We start from the raw sequence: 26,124 nt of genomic DNA, 5'->3' as shown, positions 1-26,124 counted from the left end.
TGGTAGACTGACGGGACTGAAGGTGGACAAGTCCCCAGGCCCAGATGGAATGCATCCCAGGGTATTGAAAGAAATGTCAGAGGTAACAGCGGATGCGTTAGTGATTATTTATCAAAATTCGTTGGATTCTGGGGTAGTGCCGACGGATTGGAAAACGGCTAATGTTACGCCGCTGTTTAAAAAAGGAAATAGACAAAAGGCAGGTAACTACAGGCCGGTTGGCTTAACGTCTGTAGTTGGGAAAATGCTAGAATCCATCATTAAAGAAGAAATAGCAGGCCATCTGGATAAGAATGGTTCAATTAAGCAGACGCAGCATGGATTCATGAGGGGAAAGTCATGCTTGACGAATTTGTTGGATTTTTATGAAGATGTGACTAGTGCGGTTGACGGAGGGGAACCGGTGGATGCGGTGTTTTTGGATTTCCAAAAGGCGTTTGATAAGGTGCCTCACAAAAGGTTGCTGAAGAAGATTGGGTCACACGGAGTTGGGGGTAGGGTGTTAGCGTGGATTGGGGATTGGCGATCCAACAGGAAGCAGACAGTCGGAATAAATGGGTGCTTTTCTGGTTGGCAGATGGTAACTAGTGGCGTGCCGCAGGGATCGGTACTGGGGTCTCAACTATTTACCATTTATATAGATGATCTGGAGGAGGGGACTGAGTGTAGGGGAACAAAGTTTGCAGACGACACAAAGATAAGTGGAAAAGTGAATCGTGTGGAGGGCGTAGAAGGTCTGCAGAGAGATTTGGACAGGCTGAGTGAGTGGGCGAGGATCTGGCAGATGGAGTATAACGTTGACAAATGCGAGGTTATTCACTTTGGAGGAAATAATAGCAAATTGGATTATTATCTAAATGGAAAAAAATTGCAACATGCTACTGTGCAAAGGGATCTGGGGGTCCTTGCGCATGAGACGCAAAAACCCAGTCTGCAGGTGCAACAGGTGATCAAGAAGGCAAATGGGATGTTGGCCTATATCGCAAGGGGGATAGAATATAAAAGCAGAGATGTCTTGCTGCATCTGTCCAGGGCATTGGTGAGGCCACAGCTGGAATACTGTGTGCAGTATTGGTCCCCTTATTTGCGGAAGGATATATTGGCCTTGGAGGGAGTGCAGAGAAGGTTCACCAGGTTGATACCAGAGATGAGGGATGTTGATTATGAGGAGAGACTGAGCATATTGGGTTTGTACTCGTTGGAATTTAGAAGGCTGAGGGGGGATCTTATAGAGACCTATAAGATAATGAAGGGGCTGGATAGGGTAGAGGTGGAGAGATTCTTTCCACTTAGAAAGGAAGCTAGAACTAGAGGGCACAGCCTCAAAATGAAGGGGGGTGAGTTTAGGACAGAGTTGAGGAGGAACTTCTTCTCTCAGAGGGTGGTGAATCTCTGGAATTCTCTGCCCACTGAAGTGGTGGAGGCTACCTCGTTGAATATGTTTAAATCACGGATAGATGGATTCCTTATCGGTAAGGGAATTAGGGGTTATGGGGATCAGGCGGGTAAGTGGAACTGATCCACTTCAGATCAGCCATGATCTTATTGAATGGCGGGGTACGCTCGAGGGGCTCGATGGCCTACTCCTGCTCCTATTTCTTATGTTCTTATGTTCTTACATACACTTGCAACTCAGCCAACATTGTCTCCCTGATACGCTGCAGGAAAGGATGTCCCGAGGCATGGTACATTGGGGAAACCATGCAGACGCTATGACAACGGATGAATGAACACCGCTCGATAATCACCAGGCAAGAGTGTTCTCTTCCTATGGAGGAGCACTTTAGCGGTCACGGGCATTCGGCCTCTGATCTTCGGGTAAGCGTTCTCCAAGGCGGCCTTCACGACACACGACAGCGCAGAGTCGCCGAGCAGAGACTGATAGCCAAGTTCCGCACACATGAGGACAGCCTCAACCGGGATCTTGGGTTCATGTCACACCATCTGTAACCCCCATGACTTGCCTGGGCTTGCAAAATCTCACTAACTGTCCTGTCTGGAGACAATACACATCTCTTTAACCTGTGCTTAACCCTCTCTCCACTCACATTGTTTGTACCTTTAAGACTTGATTCCCTGTAAAGACTCACATTCCAATCATTATTTTGTAAATTGAGTTTGTGTCTTTATATGCCCTGTTTGTGAATAGAATTCCCACTCACCTGACGAAGGAGCAGCGCTCCGAAAGCTTATGGTATTTGCTACCAAATAAACCTGTTGGACTTTAACCTGGTGTTGTGAGGCTTCTTACTGTGTTTACCCCAGTCCAACGCCGGCATCTCCACATCATCACTGTCTGACACTCAGACTCTGCGATTCCATGGATGGCAAACATTTTCCTCAATTTGTCAATGGTGGCAGGGTCTGTCATGGACTTTATCAACCGGACACCCAACCACGAAGACTGTGCATCCAGTGATATGGGCCGGAACTCCACCACCTTGTCTGCCACGAAATCGGAGCGGCGAGGGTCCGACAGCAGAAATCTCCACTGGCCTCGGGCGGGAATTTCCGGTCTAGCCTGAGCAAGGCCCATGGGCTGTAAATGGTCCTGCAGAGTTGATATGTCTTCTCGCCCAGCGTCTGCCTGGCTACTCCCACAGCTGTATATTTGCCGGTGGCAGCAATGCAGATTGGTCTTCACGACTCCGACAATGACTGACCATTCAAAGAACAAAGAACAGTACAGCACAGGAAACAGGCCCTTCGGCCCTCCAAGCCTGTGCCGCTCATTGGTCCAACTAGACCAATCGTTTGTATCCCTCCATTCCCAGGCTGCTCATGTGACTATCCAGGTAAGTCGTAAACGATGTCAGCGTGTCCGCCTCCACCACCCTACTTGGCAGCGCATTCCAGGCCCCCACCACCCTCTGTGTAAAAAACATCCCTCTAATATCTGAGTTATACTTCGCCCCTCTCACCTTGAGCCCGTGACCCCTCGTGATCGTCACCTCCGACCTGGGAAAAAGCTTCCCACTGTTCACCCTATCTATCCCCTTCATAATCTTGTACACCTCTATTAGATCTCCCCTCATTCTCCGTCTTTCCAGGGAGAACAACCCCAGTTTACCCAATCTCTCCTCATAGCTAAGACCCTCCATACCAGGCAACATCCTGGAAAACCTTCTCTGCACTCTCTCTAACGCCTCCACGTCCTTCTGGTAGTGCGGCGACCAGAACTGGACGCAGTACTCCAAATGTGGCCTAACCAGCGTTCTATACAGCTGCATCATCAGACTCCAGCTTTTATACTCTATACCCCGTCCTATAAAGGCAAGCATACCATATGCCTTCTTCACCACCTTCTCCACCTGTGTTGCCACCCTCAAGGATTTGTGGACTTGCACACCTAGGTCCCTCTGTGTTTCTATACTCTTGATGACTCTGCCATCTATTGTATAACTCCTCCCGACATTATTTCTTCCAAAATGCATCACTTCACATTTATCCGGATTGAATTCCATCTGCCATTTCTCCGCCCAATTTTCCAGCCTATTTATATCCTGCTGTATTGCCCGACAATGCTCATCACTATCCGCAAGTCCAGCCATCTTCGTGTCATCCGCAAACTTGCTGATAACACCAGTTACACCTTCTTCCAAATCATTTATGTATATCACAAATTCCTTCAATTTGTTTATCAATGCCTGGCCACCAAACGCCTTTTCACTCTCGTGCTCTCATCCTGCTCTATCCCGCGTGTAAGGTGTGAATTCCTGTAAGAAAAGTCGTCTCCCCTGGGGTGGGACTATACCATCGCCCCCACAACAACACCGCGTCCTCACGCGCTATCTCCATGCTCCTGTACTGGTCGGATTTAAGCAGCTCTGACTTATCAAATTGCTACCCTTCAATCACCATCTTCCTGACCTTTAACAACACTGGGTCTCTTCCACATCTTGATGTGTTTAGTTCAGACTGGCAAGGTCTTTATCAGGTGCAGCACTATCTCTTGTGGAACGGCGGTGAAGGGACAGTCTGCAGCAAAGGCAAATGGCTGAGTGCCTCTGCATTTGATCTCTGTGTCCCTGGGAGATGCAGGAACATATAACCATACGCTGCTAACAAGACAGCCCATCTCTGCACCCTCGCAGAGGCAACTGGTCGCACTGGCTTATCATCTCTGAATAAACCTAACAATGGCTTGTGATCTGAAACTTTCGTGAAATGGCGTCCATAAGTAGACTGATGAAATTGTCATTACTGCCAAACTGTCGCTATCTATCTGGAAATACTTTTATTCTGCATCTGACAATGTTCTCGATGCGAAGACACTGGGTCTTTCTGCTCCATCACACTTCCTGTGGGACAAAACCATTCCCACTCCATACGGTGATGTAATCACAGGGTCACTACCAAGGCTTTGGTTGGATCAAAGTTCATCAACAATGCCGACAACTAATTGACTTTTGTGAATGTTTCTTTTGGTTCCTCTCCGCATTTCCATCGCTGATGTTTCTTTAACAGCTGGCCGAGTAGGGTTAAGGTGGTAAACACATTTTGTAAGAATCTGCAGTAATAATTCACCATTCCTGGGAATGCTTTTAACTCTGATACGTTTTCTGGCTGTGGAACTTCCTTAACAGCTTTAACTTTATCCTCCAAAGGATGGAAACCTTCAGCATCTACCCTGAAACCCAAACATGTAACTTCCTCTGCCTGGAAAGTGCATTTCTCCTGTCTCTGATTTTGGAGGGTTTAAAAGTAGGCCGCACCTTTGAGCGGGCAGCGTCGTTAGCGGGCAGCGGAGTGAGCAGGGGACAGAGTGAGAGCTAAAAGGGCTTTGGCTCACAGGGCTTCGGCAAGGAAGGTTGTTTGTTTGTTTTTCTTTGGTTACACCCCCTTTTTGTTTTATCCCCAAAACTAAAAAGGACATGGCTGGTATGAGTGGGAGGCCAGTATACTGCATTCGGTGTGGGATGTGGGAGTTCCTGGAGACAACTTGCCTCCCGGAAGTCCATATCTGTGCCAGATGTGTGGAACTGCAACTCCTGAAGGATCGTGTAAGGGAGCTGGAGCTGAGGCTCGATGAACTCAGTTTAGTTAGGGAAAATGAGAGAGTCATAGATAAAAGTTATAGTCAGGTAGTGACACCAGGGTCTCGGAAGGAAGACACGTGGGTCACGGTTAGGAGGGGTAATAGTCAGAAGGGTGATGTGCCAGAAAGCACCCCAGTGGCAGTCTCCCATAAGAGAAAGGGATGGGCAACAGATGGGAGAAGGGAAGGGAGTGAGCAGTCTGTGGAGGGATCCCCTGTGGTTGTCCCCCTCCACAATAGGTATATTGTTTTGGATTCTGTGGAGGGGGATGACCCTCCAGGGGTAAGCCACGAGGACCAGATCGCCTCCACAGAGACAGGCTCAGGGGTCTGGAAGGGAAAGAAGAGGTTTAGGAGAGCGATAGTTGTGGGGGACGCAATAGTTAGAGGCACGGACAGGCGCTTCTGTGGGACTGAACGAGAATCCAGGATGGTAGTCTGCCTCCCTGGTGCCGGGGTACTGGATGTCTCCGAGAGGGTAGGAAGCATATTTAAAAAGGAAGGTAGTCAAACGGATGTGATTGTACACATTGGGGGAAATGATGTAGGTAGGAAGAGCAGGGGGGTCATACGAGAGAAATTCAGGGAGTTGGGTGCTAGGCTAAAAAGTAAGACCTCCAGTGTAGCAATCTCTGGACTGCTCCCGGTGTCTAGTGCAAGTGAGGCTCGGAACTGGGAGATTCTACAGTTGAACGCGTGGCTAAAGGACTGGTGCAAGAGGGAGGGTTTTAAATTCATAGATAACTGGGAAATCTTCAAGTCAGGATGGCAACTGTACAGAAAGGATGGGTTACACCTTAACTGGAAGGGAGCAAATATCCTGGCTGGGAGTTTTGCTCGAGTGTTTCGGCAGGATTTAAACTAGTGTGGCAGGGGGGTGGGGAACAAAACAGGCGGTCAGTAAATACTGAGGCTGGGGTCGAGCTGGGGGCCAGGGCAAGGCTAGCTAAGAAGAGGAGCACTCTGGAGGAGGAGGACCTGACTGGGACTGGAGGTCTGGAGTGCATCTGCTTCAATGCGAGGAGTGTAACGGGTAAAGCAGACGAACTTTGGGCCTTAATGCTTGTGCGGAATTTGGATGTGGTTGCGGTGACGGAAACTTGGTTAAAAGAAGGACAGGACTGGCAGCTGAATATTCCGGGGTATCAGTGTTTTAGGCGAGACAGAGGAGGGGCTAAAAAAGGTGGGGGAGTAGCGATATTAGTTCAGGAGCATATTACCGCGGTGCAGAGGGTAGACAACTTAGAGGGGTCATGTACTGAGTCGCTGTGGGTGGAACTCAGAAACAGGAAGGGTGCAGTCACTATGCTGGGGGTGTACTACAGACCACCCAACAGCCCACGGGAAGTGGAGGAAAGGATATGTCAGGAGATTCTGGATAGGTGCAGAAAAAATAGGGTTGTTGTAGTGGGGGACTTTAATTTCCCTGGTACTGGAAAGTGCTTAGAGCTGGGGGACCGGACGGGGAGGAATTTGTAAAATGCGTACTGGAAGGTTCTTTGGAACAGTATGTAGATAGCCCGACTAGAGAGGGGGCTATACTGGACCTAGTTCTGGGAAATGAGCCCGGTCAGGTCGTCAAAGTTTCGGTAGGGGAACATGTGGCAAATAGTGACCACAACTCTGTTAACTTTAGGATAGTAATGGACAAGGATGAGTGCTGTCCTACGGGCAGGGTGCTAAATTGGGGGAAGGCTGACTATAGCCGGATTAGGCAGGAATTGGTGGATGTTGATTGGGAGAGGATGTTCGAGGGTAAGTCCGCGTCTGGCATGTGGGAGTCTTTTAAGGAACTATTGATAAGGCTGCAGGATAGGCATGTGCCTGTAAAAAGGAAAGATAGGAAAGGTAGGATTCGAGAGCCGTGGATAACCAGGGAAATTGAGGATCTGATTAAAATGAAAAGGGAGGCGTACGTTAAGTCCAGGCAACTGAAAACAGATGGAGCTCTGGAGGAATACAGAGAGAGTAGGAAAGATCTCAAACGGGGAGTTAGAAGGGCAAAAAGAGGGCACGAGATGTTCTTGGCAGGCAGGATTAAGGAGAATCCTAAGGCATTCTATTCATACGTTAGGAACAAAAGAGTTGTCAGGGAGAAAATCGGACCTCTCAGGGACAAAGGAGGGGAATTATGCTTAGAACCCAAGGGAATAGGGGAGATCCTAAATGAATACTTTGCATCGGTATTCACGAAGGAGAGGGGCGTGTTAACCGGGAGTGTCTCGGAGGGAGGTGTTGACCCGTTAGAGAAAATCTCCATTACGAGAGAGGAAGTGTTAGGTTTTTTAGGGAACATTAAAACTGATAAAGCCCCAGGGCCTGATGGCATCTATCCTCGACTGCTCAGGGAGACGAGAGAGGAAATTGCTGGGCCTCTGACGGAAATCTTTGTCGCTTCTTTGGACACGGGTGAGGTCCCTGAGGATTGGAGGATAGCGAATGTGGTCCCGTTGTTTAAGAAGGGTAGCAGGGATAACCCAGGAAATTATAGGCCGGTGAGCTTGACGTCCGTGGTAGGGAAGTTGTTGGAGAGGATTCTTAGAGACAGGATGTATGGGCATTTAGAACGGAACAATCTCATTAGTGACAGACAGCATGGTTTTGTAAGAGGGAGGTCGTGCCTTACAAATTTGGTGGAGTTTTTTGAGGAAGTGACAAAAACGGTTGATGAAGGAAGGGCCGTGGATGTCGTCTATATGGATTTCAGTAAGGCATTTGACAAAGTCCCACATGGCAGGTTGGTTAAGAAGGTTAAGGCTCATGGGATTCAAGGAGAAGTGGCTCGATGGGTGGAGAACTGGCTTGGCCATAGGAGACAGAGGGTAGTGGTCGAAGGGTCTTTTTCCGGCTGGAGGTCTGTGACCAGTGGTGTTCCGCAGGGCTCTGTACTGGGACCTCTGCTATTTGTGATATATATAAATGATTTGGAAGAAGGTTTAACTGGTGTAATCAGCAAGTTTGCGGATGACACGAAGATGGCTGGAATTGCGGATAGCGAAGAGCATTGTCGGGCAATACAGCAGGATATAGATAGGCTGGAAAATTGGGCGGAGAGGTGGCAGATGGAATTTAATCCGGATAAATGCGAAGTGATGCATTTTGGAAGAAATAATGTAGGGAGGAGTTATGCAATAAATGGCAGAGTCATCAGGAGTATAGAAACACAGAGGGACCTAGGTGTGCAAGTCCACAAATCCTTGAAGGTGGCAACACAGGTGGAGAAGGTGGTGAAGAAGGCATATGGTATGCTTGCCTTTATAGGACGGGGTATAGAGTATAAAAGCTGGAGTCTGATGATGCAGCTGTATAGAACGCTGGTTAGGCCGCATTTGGAGTACTGCGTCCAGTTCTGGTCGCCGCACTACCAGAAGGACGTGGAGGCATTGGAGAGAGTGCAGAGAAGGTTTACCAGGATGTTGCCTGGTATGGAGGGTCTTAGCAATGAGGAGAGATTGGGTAGACTGGGGTTGTTCTCCTTGGAAAGACGGAGAATGAGGGGAGATCTAATAGAGGTATACAAGATTATGAAGGGTATAGATAGGGTGAACAGTGGGAAGCTTTTTCCCAGGTCAGAGGTGACGATCACGAGGGGTCACGGGCTCAAGCTGAGAGGGGCGAAGTATAACTCAGACATCAGAGGGACGTTTTTTACACAGAGGGTGGTGGGGGCCTGGAATGCGCTGTCAAGTAGGGTGGTGGAGGCAGGCACGCTGACATCGTTTAAGACTTACCTGGATAGTCACATGAGCAGCCTGGGAATGGAGGGATACAAACGATTGGTCTAGTTGGACCAAGGAGCGGCACAGGCTTGGAGGGCCGAAGGGCCTGTTTCCTGTGCTGTACTGTTCTTTGTTCTCTTTGTTCTTTGTCTCAATCTCACACCCACTTCTTTAAATCTTCTCCAAACCTCCTCCAAGTTAGCTCTGTGTTCCTCGGGTGAGGCCCCTATCATTAGGATGTCATTGAGGTCAACCATTACATTCGGGATGTTTCGTAATAAACTTTCCATCTGGAAAATGGCACAGGTTGTTGAGACTCCAGAGGTGCCTCCTGATGTAAATCCTGTGAGTGCTGATAGTAACCAACCTCTGAGAACCTTCATCCAACTCCAGCTGCTGGGAGGTGTGACTGAGATCCAACTTGGTGTGTTTTAAACCCCGGTAGTTTGGTGTAAAGGTCCTCAATTCTAGGAATGGGGTATCTGGCTATCTGAGCTCCTCTATTGGCCATTAGTTTATAACGTCCACAGATTCTATGGTGCTGCCCATTTGGAGAATTATGTGGTGTTTATAATACTGAGATCGTCCAGTCATCCTAACTCAACCTTAACCTTCTGATCAAGGTCATAGGGCACCGGGCAGGTCCAAAAAAATGTAGGTGTTTTATCTGGATTCTGATAAATGATACATCCTCAATTTGGACGGCCTCGGAATACTTCCACAGCAACTCCTGAAAACCTCCAATATTCAATATTTTCAACCAATGGAATTTTATCTGTTTCAGCCAATTGCAGCCCATTCAGCAAGCTCTGCCTTTCAATTACCAAGACAGGTCACTGTGCTGTCTGATTTTTGTTGGACACGGTGACTGTCCCTAAAGTTTGCAATGTTTCTCCTGTATATGTCAACAATGTGACTCCTGACTCAATCTCAATGGTCTGAGGCCTTTCTGAAGGGAACCAACTGCCTGCTCTCCTATGGCTGTCGCCACAGCCCCCGTGTCAACTCCCATTTTACCATCAGGGCTTTCTCCACTGTACTCAGTTAGACCTGCTTTAGGGTGAATGATTGAGTCCCTTGCCGGGCTCATAATCCAGTTTTTTAAAGGAGTTAAACTAACCGCCACATTCTGTCGTGACAGCCTCACTCTGCACCATGCTTGTAAATGAGTTTGCCTTTAGACTCACAACACACATCATTCCCACATTGGCAAGCTTCCTGGGAGTCTTCTCCCCCAAGTTGAAAACAAGCTTCCACCCTCACTGCTGTCCTCCGCCTCTCGGGCTCTGCTGCGTTCACATTCCAGATGTTCTTCCAACAGTGGTTTCCAGCCACAAACAGTCCCCTCGTTGGGCGCTTACATCCTGATCCGTGCATTAAGTCGCCTGGGCCAACTCCACAGCCTTTTCTAAAGAGATTCTGGTCTCAGCCAGTCAGATTCTCTGCAATGTGAGGCTGTTGATCCCGCAGACCAAACAGTCCCGTAACATTTCTCCGAAAGCTGGGCTGAATTCGCAATGTTCTGCTAACCCTCTCAATCTGGCCACGGAGACTGAGACTGGCCCCACTGGCTCTCCGTCCACTGCATGAAGTTTCTATCTCAGCATAATGATCCAGGGTCAGGGGTTAGAATGATCTTTGGCTAATTTTCTATCTGGTCAATGTTTGTGTCTGGGGATTCAGGTGATGTTAAACTCCTCACTAAGCTGTCAGCTTGTGGGCCACAGACTGTGAGCAGAATAAAGATTCACTTTTCTTGATCTGTGATCTCATTAACTATAAAGAGATAACGCAGCCGTGTGATATACTGTCCCTGGTTTTCCACTCCTAGGTCAAACCGCTCAATCAGTTCAATTCAAGACATTTTTTAGGTGGCATATGTATGTTTCTTTGCAGTTTCGACACTCAGTCTCCTCCCCCTCTCGCTGCACACCGCAATCTCCTGACAACTAGCAAAGGTTTCTCCTCGTCGCCAGTGTAGTAACTTCAAAAGCGACTCGTTGAGATTGAAGTTATAAAGGGTTTATTACCAACAATAAAACAATATACACAAACAAGGGTCTGACAGACCTGAATACCCGACTACTCTCCGCTCCTCCCCAGCTCCAACTGAGGCTCCTCCCTGTCCCAGGACACACACTCTTTCCTGATTGGCTCAGCTTCCCATGTTGCCTCTCCATAGGGTCCAACATAATCACATGGCCCTCAAGGATCTCCCCCTTTAAAGGGGCCACACTGCCACATTGGGTAAATGCATGAAGGGTTATAGAACAAAGATGGATATGATTGAACTGAATGGTGGAACAGGCTGGAGGGGCTGAATGGCCTTCTGTTGCTGTGTTTCTAACTAGTTAAACATGTTGAATACATTCCTATAAAACCTGTGTCCTATCAGATTTTCTCATCAGAGGAGAGGGTTCGGGAATGATAAATGCTGGAGTTATTAAGAATAGTAAGAATAGTTTATTGACATGGTTAATGTTTTAGTGCTCCCTTGTTGATGAAAATACAGAAAGATAATAGACCTTGAACGGAAGGAGGCCATTCAGCCCTTCAAACCTGTCCCAGCAATCATTGCAATCATGATTAGTATCCTAGCTCCATTTACCCAGCTTCAGTCCCTACCCCTAATGCCCTTATCCAATAGGAACCTCTCGATCAAAGCATCCTTTGTCTAAGGGAATATTTTCTTGGACAGAAAGGATCTTCACTCGGAGCCAGTGAGGAGACAGTATACCTGAGCATGTGCTCTGTCAGACCCTTACCTTGGCCATTGTTACCTTAGTTACAAACCCCTTATCGTTGGAACCACATTGAATGGCCTCCAGTTACCACAATCACCCAATAACATTCCATATCCCAGGGAATACAAGGCTAACTTGTTCTTTTTTTATTCACTTCTGGGACATGGATGTTGCTGGCTGGGCCTATTCCTGATTGCCCTTCAACTGAGTGTCTCCTCGGCCATTCCAGAGCAGCAGTTGAGAGTCACCCACATTGCTGTGGCTCTGGAGTCACATGTAGGCCAGACCGGGTAAGGATAGCAGATTTCCTTCCCGAAAGGGCATGAGTGAACCAGGTAGGTTTTTATATAATCTCGCCACCCCAGGAGTCCTGCTATCATTCTGCTGAATCAGCACTACCCTCCTTCTAAGACCAATATATCCCTTCAGAGACGCAGTTCCCAGACCCAAGCTGGAGAAACTGGGTTCAGTGCCGGGCCCCACCCCTCAGGAAAGAGATACTGGCCTGTTCGAGGGGGCAGAGTGGATTCACCAGAGTGAGATTGGGGAGAAAAGGGTTAACTTGTGAGACGAGGTTACCCAGACGCAGCTTGTAAAAGATGAAGGGGGATCGAATTGAAACATACAAGATGATTAAAAGATTTGACAGGGTCAATATAGAAAACCTATGGGGGGGTGGGGTGAGGAGGGTGGACGGGGGGGTGGTGCAGGGCCTTTGAATTGGAGCCGGGATATTCGAGGGGGGTGTGTCCAGAGGCACTCCCTCACACAGAGGGTGTGGAAACCTGGACCTCACTCCCCAGGAAGCTGTATTCCAGTGTTGGATTGCCAGCGTTTCTGATGGGAAAGGGCATTCAGGGAAATTGGATCAAAACAAGTCAATGAAGCAAAGATAAAGATCACCAAGATCTCACTGAATGGCCTCCTCCTATCCCTCTGGGGGTGGGGTTTAACCCTCGGCTCAGTGACAATCAGCGATATTTAAATGTTAAACACCTGGAAGCTGATCCCAGGCTGTTCCTGGGTTAGTTGTGATGAGGAGACTGGTTTGCTCTGCAGACAGGCCAGTGATTACAATATTGTAGTGAGATTGTGTGTCTCAGCCTGTGACAACCTGGTGAACATTGACTGAGGATGCTGAGGGGAGCTGCTTGTGGGCCCAGTGTCCCACACCACCAGCCTCCCCTTGTATATCAGCCTCTGTAAATCACTCCACACCGTGCTGAGACAGGGCCTCACCTCAGTCTGTGTCTGCTGTGACATACCTGGGTATAATTGTTTGGTTGGAGCACTGAGTTGGGCTCGTTTGGTCACTTTATACGCCACGTCCGCCCCCTGTGAGTTCCTCCTGTTCTTGCAGTATCCAGGCGTTTTAGCAATTCCCTCGGGAAAATTGTGAAATTCTAATGCGTGAAGAACATCAACAGGATCAGCTGTGAATGGAGGAAGAGGGAAGAATGTTACGAAAATCAACCACTAATGGGATAGAACATAGAGCATTACAGCGCAGTACAGGCCCTTCGGCCCTCGATGTTGCACCGACCAGTGAAACCAATCTAAAGCCCCTCTAACCTACACTATTCCAATATCATCCATAATAGAACATAGAATGGTAAAAGAACTGAAAATACTCACAATTCCTCAGAATCTTTCACCACCTCAGAACATCCCAAACACTTCAGCAGCCAATGGGATAGTTTGGAAGTGGAATCATGTTTGTTATGTCAGAAAAACCAAACGGAGAGATTCCCTAAACTGCAGTGTGATTGTGGCCACAGCATCTGTTTCTGCGACATTGGCTGAGGGATAATTATGAGTCTGGACGCCAGGGATAACTCCCTCTTTGAAAGAGTGCTTTTCCAGCCACTCGCAGACTCACTCACCGTTTAATGGGACACAGAATGATGGTAGATTGTTAATTTTCACATTGCAGAGAGGATTACGCTGGTGGATTTGTGGAAAACCTGCTTTATTGATATATCTTTATGACCTGGACTTGCAAACACAGAAACCTAAATTTCCAGGTGACAACATTTTGATTGAAATGGTTAGTAACAAACTTCAGGGAACACACACAGACCGGTGCAAAGACTAATGACAGGTACAACTTCACAAAGAATGGATCTGATGAATTTTGGGAGGAAGCTTGCAGTGAGGTAATTTTAAATAAATAGCACAATATTAAAGGAGGTGTTAGACACAGAAAGCCACTGTGTTCTCACACAACTCCTTGAAGGTGGTGACATAAGCAGAGAAAGTTGAGATCAGCTTGCATGGCACGCACCCATTCCATTATTGAGACCAACTCCGTCATAACATCTCCTGACTGCAGCATCCCCCCAGCTCATTCGATCCTGAACCGTCCCCGCCCGCTCAAAAAACAAAGAACAATACAGCACAGGAACAGGCCCTTTGGCCCTCCAAGCCTGCACCGATTATGTGTTCCTAACGAGGCCATCCGTTTGTATCCCTCTATTCCCAGTCTGTTCATGAACCCACCCCCTCCCCCAGGTCATCCGATCCTGACCGCCCCCCCCCCCGCCGCCCCCCGCCGCCCCCCCCCCCCCCGAACCCCGCCACCTCTGTTACCGTGTCTATTCCAATACATTCCTGCCTGCGACAAAATATGACTTCATCCAAAACTTGCCTGTCCACGTTCCAAGTCGCTCCAAGTCACCTATTGCCCCCTGGGCTCACTGACTCTCATCATGTTGATTCCCAGTGCAATGCCTCGATTTAAATCCACCGCGGCCTCATACCCTCCCTATCTCTGTAACCTCCTCCAGCTCCTACACCCCTCCCTATCTCTGTAACCTCCTCCAGCCCCTACACCCCTCCCTATCTCTGTAACCTCCTCCAGCCCCTACACCCCTCCCTATCTCTGTAACCTCCTCCAGCCCCTACCCCCCTCCCTATCTCTGTAACCTCCTCCAGCCCCTACACCCCTCCCTATCTCTGTAACCTCCTCCAGCCCCTACACCCCTCCCTATCTCTGTAACCTCCTCCAGCCCCTACACCCCTCCCTATCTCTGTCACCTCCTCCAGCCCCTACACCCCTCCCTATCTCTGTAACCTCCTACAGCCCCTATACCCCTCCCTATCTCTGTAATCTCCTCCAGCCCCTACACCCCTCCCTATCTCTGTAACCTCCTCCAGCCCCTACACCCCTCCCTATCTCTGTAACCTCCTACAGCCCCTATACCCCTCCCTATCTCTGTCACCTCCTCCAGCCCCTACACCCTCCCTATCTCTGTAACCTCCTCTAGCCCCTACACCCTCCCTATCTTTGGAACCTCCTCTAGCCCCGTGAGTGTCGAGGTCCCAGCAGCCCCCAATTCCCATGACCTCTCCATGGGGGGGTCATTCATTCAGCTGCTGGGGCCCTGAGCTCTGGAATTCCCTCCCTAAACATCTCCACCTCTCTCTCTCTCTCTCCTCCTTAAAGATGCTTGTTAAGATCTATCTATTTGACCAAGCTTTTGGTTCCCTGCCCCAGTGTTGTTTGGTAATGTTCGTGTGAAGAGCTTGGCGTGTTTTCTTGTGCTTATAAATCACCATTATTCTTGTTGCTGGTGGAATAGAGAATAAAAGCAAGGAACAGTCCGAAAGACGTGCTGGTTAGGGTGGATTGGGCGTGTTAAATTCTCCCTCAGTGTACCCAAACAGGTGCCGGAGTGTGGCGACAGGGGGATTTTCACACTAACTTCATTGCAGTGTTAATGTCAGCCTACTTGTGACACTGATAAAAAATTTTAAAAGATAACGGTAAATAATTATAAACCATGTCTTAGACCCAGCTTGAGAATAGTGTCCAGTTCTGGGCTCCACACTTTAGGAGGGATGTCAGGGCTGTGGAGAGGGTGCGGAGGAGATTTACTGGAATGTTCCCAGGGATGAGGGATCTCAGTGAATGTGGAGAGACTGGAGAAGCTGGGATTGTTCTCCTTGGAGCAGAGAAGGTTCAGAGGAGATTTAATAGAGGAGCTCAAAATCAGGAAGAGTTTTGAGTAAATCAGGAGAAACAGATTCATTGAAATTCAGGAAAGTGAATAAATAGTTAAAAAGGAAAAAAAATGCAGGGCAATGGGGAAAGAGCAGGGGGTACTGGGATCAACTGGATCAATGATTCAAAGAGCTGGCAGAGGTTCAGATGGACTGAATGGTCTTTCTGTGCTGTGTGATTCTAGAGTAACTCCCACAATGCAGCACATACTCGTAACGGAGTAGATTCAGAAACAGCAGCTGATTTCACACAACACCTCATATCCAGGGACATTCACGGCAACTCAAAGAATGAACAATAATGACACTGGAAATGAAAGGCATTAATACACCTGGGAAGTCAAAGAGGCGGCTTTAAGAAATGTCCTGCAGGAGAGGAGGAGGTTACAGAGATAGGGAGGGGTGTACGGGCTGGAGGAGGTTACAGAGATAGGGAGGGGTGTAGGGGCTGGAGGAGGTTACAGAGATAGGGAGGGGTGTAGGGAGCTGGAGGAGGTTACAGAGATAGGGAGGGGTGTAGGGGCTGGGGGAGGTTACAGAGATAGGGAGGGGTGTAGGGGCTAGAGGAGGTTACAGAGATAGGGAGGGGTGTAGGGGCTGGAGGAGGTTACAGAGATAGGGAGGGGTGTAGGGAGCTGGAGGAGGTTACAGAGATAGGGAGGGGTGTAGGGGCTGGAGGAGGTTACAGAGATAGGGAGGGGTGTAGGGGCTGGAGGAGGTTACAGAGATAGGGAGGGGTGTAGGGGCTGGAGGAGGGTACAGAGATAGGGAGGGGTGTAGGGAGCTGGAGGAGGTTACAGAGATAGGGAGGGGTGTAGGGGCTGGGGGAGGTTACAGAGATAGGGAGGGGTGTAGGGAGCTGGAGGAGGTTACAGAGATAGGGAGGGGTGTAGGGGCTGGGGGAGGTTACAGAGATAGGGAGGGGTGTAGGGGCTGGAGGAGGTTACAGAGATAGGGAGGGGTGTAGGGGCTGGGGGAGGTTACAGAGATAGGGAGGGGTGTAGGGGCTAGAGGAGGTTACAGAGATAGGGAGGGGTGTAGGGAGCTGGAGGAGGTTACAGAGATAGGGAGGGGTGTAGGGGCTGGAGGAGGTTACAGAGATAGGGAGGGGTGTAGGGGCTGGAGGAGGTTACAGAGATAGGGAGGGGTGTAGGGGCTGGAGGAGGGTACAGAGATAGGGAGGGGTGTAGGGGCTAGAGGAGGTTACAGAGATAGGGAGGGGTGTAGGGGCTGGGGGAGGTTACAGAGATAGGGAGGGGTGTAGGGGCTGGAGGAGGTTACAGAGATAGGGAGGGGTGTAGGGAGCTGGAGGAGGTTACAGAGATAGGGAGGGGTGTAGGGGCTGGGGGAGGTTACAGAGATAGGGAGGGGTGTAGGGGCTAGAGGAGGTTACAGAGATAGGGAGGGGTGTAGGGGCTGGAGGAGGTTACAGAGATAGGGAGGGGTGTAGGGGCTGGAGGAGGTTACAGAGATAGGGAGGGGTGTAGGGGCTGGAGGAGGTTACAGAGATAGGGAGGGGTGTAGGGAGCTGGAGTAGGTTACAGAGATAGGGAGGGGTGTAGGGGCTGGAGGAGGTTACAGAGATAGGGAGGGATGTAGGGTCTAGAGGAGGTTACAGAGATAGGGAGGGGGTGTAGGGGGCTGGAGGAGGTTACAGAGATAGGGAGGGGGTGTAGGGGCTAGAGGAGGTTACAGAGATAGGGAGGGGGTGTAGGAGCTGGAGGAGGTTACAGAGATAGGGAGGGGTGTAGGGGCTGGAGGAGGTTACAGAGATAGGGAGGGGTGTAGGGGCTGGAGGAGGTTACAGAGATAGGGAGGGGTGTAGGGGCTGGAGGAGGTTACAGAGATAGGGAGGGGTGTAGGGGCTGGAGGAGTTTACAGAGATAGGGAGGGGTGTAGGGGCTGGAGGAGGTTACAGAGAAAGGGAGGGGGTGTAGGGGCTGGAAGAGGTTACAGAGATAGGGAGGGGTGTAGGGGCTGGAGGAGGTTACAGAGATAGGGAGGGGTGTAGGGGCTAGAGGAGGTTACAGTGATAGGGAGGGGGTGTAGGGGCTGGAGGAGTTTACAGAGATAGGGAGGGGTGTAGGGGCTAGAGGAGGTTACAGTGATAGGGAGGGGGTGTAGGGGCTGGAGGAGTTTACAGAGATAGGGAGGGGTGTAGGGGCTGGAGGAGGTTACAGAGAAAGGGAGGGGGTGTAGGGGCTGGAAGAGGTTACAGAGATAGGGAGGGGTGTAGGGGCTAGAGGAGGTTACAGAGATAGGGAGAGGGTGTAGGGGCTGGAGGAGGTTACAGAGATAGGGAGGGATGTAGGGTCTAGAGGAGGTTACAGAGAAAGGGAGGGGTGTAGGGGCTGGAGGAGGTTACAGAGATAGGGAGGGGGTGTAGGGGCTGGAGGAGGTTACAGAGATAGGGAGGGGTGTAGGGGCTGGAGGAGGTTACAGAGATAGGGAGGGGGTGTAGGGGCTGGAGGAGGTTACGGAGATAGGGAGGGGTGTAGGGGCTTGAGGAGGTTACAGAGATAGGGAGGGGTGTAGGGGCTGGAGGAGTTTACAGAGATAGGGAGGGGTGTAGGGGCTGGAGGAGGTTACAGAGATAGGGAGGGGTGTAGGGGCTGGAGGAGGTTACAGAGATAGGGAGGGGTGTACGGGCTGGAGGAGGTTACAGAGATAGGGAGGGGTGTAGGGGCTGGAAGAGGTTACAGAGATAGGGAGGGGTGTAGGGGCTGGAGGAGGTTACAGAGATAGGGAGGGGTGTACGGGCTGGAGGAGGTTACAGAGATAGGGAGGGGTGTAGGGGCTAGAGGAGGTTACAGAGATAGGGAGGGGTGTAGGGGCTAGAGGAGGTTACAGAGATAGGGAGGGGTGTTGGGGCTGGAGGAGGTTACAGAGATAGGGAGGGGTGTAGGGGCTGGAGGAGCTAACAGAGATAGGGAGGGGTGTAGGGCTGGAGGAGGTTACAGAGAAAGGGAGGGGGTGTAGGGGCTGGAGGAGGTTACAGAGATAGGGAGGGGTGTAGGGGCTGGAGGAGGTTACAGAGATAGGGAGGGATGTAGGGGCTGGAGGAGGTTACAGAGAAAGGGAGGGGTGTAGGGGCTGGAAGAGGTTACAGAGATAGGGAGGGATGTAGGGTCTAGAGGAGGTTACAGAGATAGGGAGGGGTGTTGGGGCTGGAGAAGTTTACAGAGATAGGGAGAGGTGTAGGGGCTGGAGGAGCTAACAGAGATAGGGAGGGGTGTAGGGCTGGAGGAGGTTACAGAGAAAGGGAGGGGGTGTAGGGGCTAGAGGAGGTTACAGAGATAGGGAGGGGTGTTGGGGCTGGAGGAGGTTACAGAGATAGGGAGGGGTGTAGGGGCTGGAGGAGCTAACAGAGATAGGGAGGGGTGTAGGGCTGGAGGAGGTTACAGAGAAAGGGAGGGGGTGTAGGGGCTGGAGGAGGTTACAGAGATAGGGAGGGATGTAGGGGCTAGAGGAGGTTACAGAGATAGGGAGGGGTGTAGGGCTGGAGGAGGTTACAGAGATAGGGAGGGCTGTAGGGCTGGGGGAGGTTACAGAGAAAGGGAGGGGTGTAGGGGCTGGAGGAGGTTACAGAGAAAGGGAGGGATGTAGGGGCTAGAGGAGGTTACAGAGATAGGGAGGGATGTTGCGGCTGGAGGAGGTTACAGGGATAGGGAGGGTGTGTCGGGGCTGGAGGAGGTTACAGAGATAAGGAGTGGTGTAGGGACTGGAGGAGGGTACAGAGATAGGGAGGGGTGTAGGGGCTGGAGGAGGTTACGGAGATAGGGAGGGTGCAGGGGCTGGAGGAGATTACAGAGATAGGGAGGGGTGTAGGGGCTGGTGGAGGTTACAGAGATAGAGAGGGGTCTAGGGGCTGGAGGAGATTACAGAGGTAGGGAGGGTGTAGGGTCTGGAGGAGGTTACAAAGATAGGGAGGGTGTCGAGGCTGGAGGAGGTTACAGAGATAGGTAGGGTGTAGGGTCTGGCGGAGGTTACAAAGATAGGGAGGGTTGTAGGGGCTGGAGGAGGTTACAGAGATAGGGAGGGGTCGAGGGCTGGAGGGGGTTACAGAGATAGGGAGGGGTCGACGGATGGAGGAGGTTACAGAGATAGGGGTGGGTTCGAGTAGGAAGGGATTGGAAGCAATGAGAAGGGTTTGATGGACTCTGGGCTGGTTACTGAGTGCAGGGTGTAATGGTTACTAGGTGCAGGGTGTAATGGTTACTGGGTGCTGGGTGTAATGGTTACTAGGTGCAGGGTGTTATGGTTACTGGGTGCAGGGTGTAATGGTTACTGGGTGCAGCGTGTAATGGTTACGAGGTGCAGGGTGTTATGGTTACTGGTTGCAGGGTGTAATGGTTACGAGGTGCAGGGTGTAATGGTGGAATGGGAGTTGATGTGTTTGGGAAAGGATTAGAGAAAGGATCGGAGTCTGGGCCAATGTGCTGTGTATGGGTCTGAATGTCTGCTGGATTAGCCAGTGGCAGTCACACAAGGTTTATTAGTGATGGAGGGACAGAGGCTGTCTGACTGGGTGGGTGGGAGAGGGGGTGGCGGTAAGAGATCAGAGGTCATGTGATGATATTTGAAGAATAAATTCAGGTCGGGTTGACACCCCGACAGTAATTGAATAATTCTCCTCTCCACGGGACAGCTTGAGGAGGAGCAGGCTATCAGCATGGCCACTCCCACAAAACCCTCACAACACCCACATGGACAGTTCACCATCCTTCACTACTGCTGAATTACCATCCAATCATACAATCTCAGTGCGCAGCATGAGGGTATTCTGTCCATCGTGTCCCTGCCAGCTCTTTGAATGAACGATGCATTTAGTCCCACTCCCCCGACCCACAGACCTGTAAATCTGTCCCCCTTTGCAACTCTCTCCCCAATTCCCTTTTGAAAGTTATTATTGAATCTGCTTCCACCGCCCTTTCAGGCAGCACATTCCAGATCACAACAACTCACTGTGTCAAATAAACTCCCCTCATCTCCCCCTCTGGTTCTTTTCCCGATTCTCTTCAATCTGTGTCCCCCTGGTTACCCACCCTCCTGTCACTGCAAACACTTTCTCCTGATTTACTCCATCAAAACTCTTCCTGAATGTCTCAAATCTGGGAACTCCCTCCCTAACAGCGATGTGGGTGTACCTACACCTCAGGGACTGCAGCGGTTCCAGAAGGCGGCTCACCACCACCTTCTCAAGGGCAGTCAGGGTTGAGGAACTGATACCACAAGCATCATAACACGTGAACTTATTCTATTCTCACCAGTGATATACAATTGGAAATATCAGTCTATGTTTTAAAAGACGTATTTATTTATTTATCAGTCACAAGTGAGGCTTACATTAACACTGCAATGAAGTTACTGTGAAAATCCTCTAGTCGCCACACTCCAGTGCCTGTTCGGGTCAATGCACCCTAACCCGCACATTTTTCAGACGGTGGGAGGAAACCGGAGCACCCGGAGGAAACCAACACAGACACGGGGAGAATGTGCAGACTCCACACAGACAGTGACTGTGATAATAGCAGTATTAAATATTTTGCCAAAAGTTTTATGCTTTCTCGGATTCGCAGCTCTCTGTGGTATTTCTGTGAAAATGCACAGGAGAAATAGCATCATCCAGAAATAGGAGTGAGATGAAGCTTTCAATACCAGCATTTATTTCTCAATTACAGGGGTGATGATAAGTCAAGCTGCCAACTCAGCATTGGGTGTATTCACATAGTTTTCTACACATGATCCCCTCGCCTGTAACCGCTGTAACCAGGCAAACCACTGTTACCCCTCCTCCAAAGGTCATTGCGTTGGTTCATGCCCCTTCTCAGCTTCGCTTCAGATTTTTTTCATTCTATCCCGAGATGTGAGTATCACTGGCTAGCCCAGAGGTTGCAGCCCAGCCCAAATTGTTCTTGAGAAGGTGGTGAGTGGCTTGGAGGAGAACATGCAGCTGTTCCCAGGTGTCTGCTACCCTTGAACTTTGAGGTGGTAGAGGTCAGGGGTTAGGAAGCTGCTGTCCAGTCAGCCTTGGCGAGTTCCTGAGGTGTATTTTGTAGATGGTGCACTCTGCTGCCATCATGCATCAGTGGTGGAGGGATTAAAGTTTATTTATTAGTGTCACAAGTAGTCTTACATTAACACTGCAATGAAGTTACTGTGAGAATCTCCTAGTCGCCACACTCTGCCGCCTGTTCGGGTACACTGAGGGAGAATTTAGCACGGCCAATGCACCTAACCAGCACGTCTTTCAGACTGTGGGAGGAAACTGGGGCACCCGGAGGAAACCCACGCAGACACGGGGAGAACGTGCAAACTCCACACAGACAGTGACTCAAGCCAGGAATCGAACATGGATCCCTGACGCTGTGAGGCAGCAGTGCTAACCACTGTGCCACCGTGCCGCCCCGGGTCCCTGGAGCTGTGAGGCAGCAGTGCTAACCACTGTGCCACCGTGCTGCCCCGGGTCCCTGGAGCTGTGAGGCAGCAGTGCTAACCACTGTGCCGCCCCCTGAACCTTTGAATCTTTGTGGAAGAGATAGCAATCAAGCAGGGCTGCTTTATCCCGGATGTTGTCGCGCTTCCTGAGTGTTGTTGGAGTTGCATCCATCCAGGCAACTGGAGAGTATTCCATCACACTCCTGACTTGCAGATGGTGGATAGGCTTTGGGAGTCAGGGGGTAAGTGACTCTCCGCAAGATTCCTAGCCTTTGACCCTCTCCGGTAGCCACTGTGTTTATACAGAGTCGCTGGGTCAAAATCCTGGAATGCCCTCCCGAACGGCATTGTGGGTCAACCCACAGCATGGACTGCAGCGATTCAAGAAGGCAGCTCACCACCACCTTCTCAAGGGCAACTAGGGATGGGCAATAAATGCTGGTCAGCCAGCGACACCCATATCCCACGAATGAATAAAAAGAATGGCGAGTCCAGTTCCGTTTCTGGTCGACAGTAACACTCAGGATGTGGATACTGGGGGATTAAGTGATGGTAATACCATTGAATGCTATGGGGAGCCGGCTGGATTCTCTGTTGTTGGAGATGGTTATTGCCCGGCACCTGTGGGGACCAAGCCTGGATATTGTCCAGATCTTGCTGCATTTGAACATGGACTGCTTCAGTATCTGAGGAGTCGCCAATGGTGCTGAACATTGTGCAATCACCAGCGAACATCCCCACTCATGACCTTATGCTGGAAGGAAGGATACTGAAGAAGCAGCTGAAGGTGGTTGGGCCGAGGACACTGCATATCAAGAAGGAGATACTGGCCTTGCAAAAGGTACAAAACAGATTCACCAGAACGATAAGGCAGATTGTGCCTTACGAGCCTGGTGGAGTTCTTCGAAAATGTGACTGAACACATTGACGAAGGGAAAGCGGTAGATGTGGTTTATATGAATTTTAGCAAGGCATTCGATAAGGTCCCCCATGCAAGGCTTCTAGAAAACGTGAGAGAGCATGGGATCCAAGGGGCTGCTGCCCTGTGGATCCAGAACTGGCTTGCCCAAAGGAGGCAGAGAGTGGGTATAGATGGGTCTTTTTCTAAATGGAGGTCGGACACCAGTGGTGTGCCCCAGGGATCTGTTCTGGGACCCTTGCTGTTTGTCATTTTCATAAATGACCTGGATGAGGAAGTGGAGGGATGGGTTGGTAAGTTTGCCAACGACACGAAGGTTGGTGGGGTTGTGGATAGTCTGGAGGGATGTCAGAAGTTACAGAGGGACATAGATAGGATGCAAGACTGGGCGGAGAAGTGGCAGATGGACTTCAACCCAGATAAATGAGTAGTGATCCATTTTGGCAGGTCAAATGGGATGAAGGAGTACAATATTAAGGGAAAGACTCTTAGTACTGTAGAGGATCAGAAGGACCTTGGGGTCCGGGTCCATAGGACTCTAAAATTGGCCCCGCAGGTGGAGGAGGTGGTTAAGAAGGCGTATGGTGTGCTGGCCTTTATCAATCGAGGGATTGAGTTTAGGAGTCCGGGGATAATGATGCAGCTATATAAGACCCTCGTCAGACCCCACTTGGAGTACTGTGCTCAGTTCTGGTTGCCTCATTACAGGAAGGATGTGGAAATGATTGAAAGGGTGCAGAGGAGATTTACAAGGATGTTGCCTGGATTGAGTGGCATGCCTTATGAGGATAGGCTGAGGGAGCTCGGTCTTTTCTCCTTGGGGAGACGTAGGATGAGAGGAGACCTAATAGAGGTGTATAAGATGTTGAGAGGCACAGATCGGGTGGACTCTCAGAGGCTTTTTCCCAGGGTGGAAATGGCTACTACGAGAGGACACAGGTTTAAGGTGCTGGGGGGTAGGTACAGGGGAAATGTTCAGGGGAAGTTTTTCACACAGAGGGTGGTGGGCGAGTGGAATCGGCTGCCGTCAGTGGTGGTGGAGGCAAACTCAATAGGGCCTTTTCAGTGACTCCTGGATGAGTACATGGGACTTAATAGGATGGAGGGTTATAGGTAGGCCTAGAAGGTAGGGATATGTTCGGCACAACCTGTGGGGCTGAAGGGCCTGTTTTGTGCTGTAGTTTTCCTATGTTCTATGTTCTATATTTGGCTGCAAGGGTTAATTTATGAAGACAGGTTTTCCAGACTAGATTCATGTTTCCTCAATCTTGGAAGATTAAAGGGTGGTTTAATTGGGATGTTCAATATGAATATAGGCCTGTTAGGGTGGAAAAGGCAGGTCGATGGAGTTAAGGCACAGATTGGCCATGATCTCACTGAGTAGCTGAACCAGATTATGGAATTGAACATCCCCCTGTTCCAGTCACCCTGTGATCCCAGCATGGGGATATCTCATTCACACAAAGTGTTCTGTATCCAGGTGCACACTGACAGAAGGGTGACAGGGCACGTTGTGATGGAACTACCCACCGCATGCTGACTGGACGCTGACCACTATATACTTACAGAGTCTGCAGCCAAAACTGCAAATCATAATTATCCAAATTCCTTACCAACAATAATTCCAAACTCTCATCTGACACAAAGGTCTAATCAACCCAGACAAACAGAGAATTGCTCTTTACGTTGTGATTTCCCACTATAAATAGTTTCACTGTTTAGCTTCAAATCTTTGAAAATTCAAGTTGAGTTCAAATTGTTTCTTCAGACGGGGCAGATGTCTCAGGGAGAGGAGCTTGTAACAGCTGAGAGAATCACACAGGTTCTAACTTCTCATCTCAGATATGTTGGGTGGGATTATCCGGACACGCTCGCCTCAAAACCAGGGAATCCCGCCCGAGGCCAATGGAGCTTTGCACGGTCTGTCCCCGCCCCTCGCTCCCATTCCCTTGGTGGGCAGGACGGGAGAATTCCAGCCGTTACCTCCTCAGATAAATGGAATTAAAACCAGATTTGCATCTAAACTTTAAAAACAAATGTCAAAATTTCTGACACACAGACAGAGGCCATTCGATCCATTGTGTTCGTGCTGTCTCAGAAAGAGTGCAATCTCATCCCACCCCCCAGCTTGTGGTCCACAGCTCTGTAGCTTCCATGGGGAGGTGATGACCTAGTGGTATTATTGCTTGACTGTTAATCCAAAAACTCACCCAATGTTCTGGGGACCCAGGTACAAATCCTGCCACAGCAGATGGTGGAATTTGAATTCAATAAAAAAAATCTGGAATTAAGAATCTACCGATGACTGATTGTCGAAAAAACCCATCTGGTTCACGAATGCCCTTTAGGGAAGGAAATCTGCCGTCCTTACCTGGTCTGGCCTACATGTGACTCCAGAGCCACAGCAATCTGATTGACTCTCAACTACCCTCGGGTAACTAGGGATGGGCAATAAATGCAGTTCAGCCAGCGACGCCCATGTTCCACAAATGAATGAAAAAAAAAGAACCTCCTGTGTAATTCCTAGTGATTTTTAAATGTCCAATGGGTCTCTGTCTCTCCCAGCCTTTCAGGCAATGAGTTCCTTTCTTTTCCCATTAATCCATCTACCAATGACTGTATTCCTCCGCGCTATCGTCCTGTCTGCTCATGGAAACAAGCCATAGAGTTTTACTGCACAGAAAGAGGCCCTTCAGCCCATCATGTCCCAGCTGGTCATCGAGCACCTATCCCATTTTCCAACACTTGGTCTATAGCCCTGTATGCTTTGGTGTTTCAACTGCTCATCAAAATGCTTCTTAAATGTGAGGTTTCCTGCCTTTACTACCCTTTCAGGCAGAGTTCCAGATTCCCACGACCCTATGAGTGAAAAAATATTTCCTCAATCCCCTCTAAACACCCTGACTCACACCTTAAATCTCTGTCCTCTAGTTGGTGAGGCTCCACTGAGAGGAAATGTTTCTTCCTATCCACCCTATCTGTGTCCCTCATAATTCTGTACACCTCAATCAGGTTCCTCCTCAGCCTTCTCTGCTCCAAGGAGAACAACCCCAGCCTATCCACCCTCTCTTCATAGCTGAAATTCTCCAGCCAGGCAACACCCAGTGAATCTCCTTTGCACCTAATCGAAAGCTTTCCTCTTCACTATTCACACCATGCCAACAATTTCCAAACTTACTGATTAGACCTTCTACATTCACATCTAGATCATTAATGTAGACTACAAGCAGCACGGGACCCAGCACTGATCCCTGGGGTACTATC

General features: G+C 49.8%; 1 protein-coding gene across 1 annotated transcript in view; it reads right to left on the bottom strand.

Annotated features, from left to right (window-relative positions):
- Positions 1-26,124, bottom strand: part of LOC144497798 (collagen alpha-1(XI) chain-like) — a 494,895-nt gene that overhangs the window by 448,440 nt on the left and 20,331 nt on the right. The window contains exon 2 of the mRNA XM_078219235.1: positions 12,767-12,934. Coding sequence (XP_078075361.1) covers positions 12,767-12,934 — 168 coding nt within the window. The remainder of the gene's footprint in view (positions 1-12,766; positions 12,935-26,124) is intronic.

The sequence above is a fragment of the Mustelus asterias genome, chromosome 8, assembly GCF_964213995.1.
Source record: "Mustelus asterias chromosome 8, sMusAst1.hap1.1, whole genome shotgun sequence".
NCBI lineage: Eukaryota > Metazoa > Chordata > Chondrichthyes > Carcharhiniformes > Triakidae > Mustelus > Mustelus asterias.
This window is presented reverse-complemented; position numbering and strand designations above follow the sequence as displayed.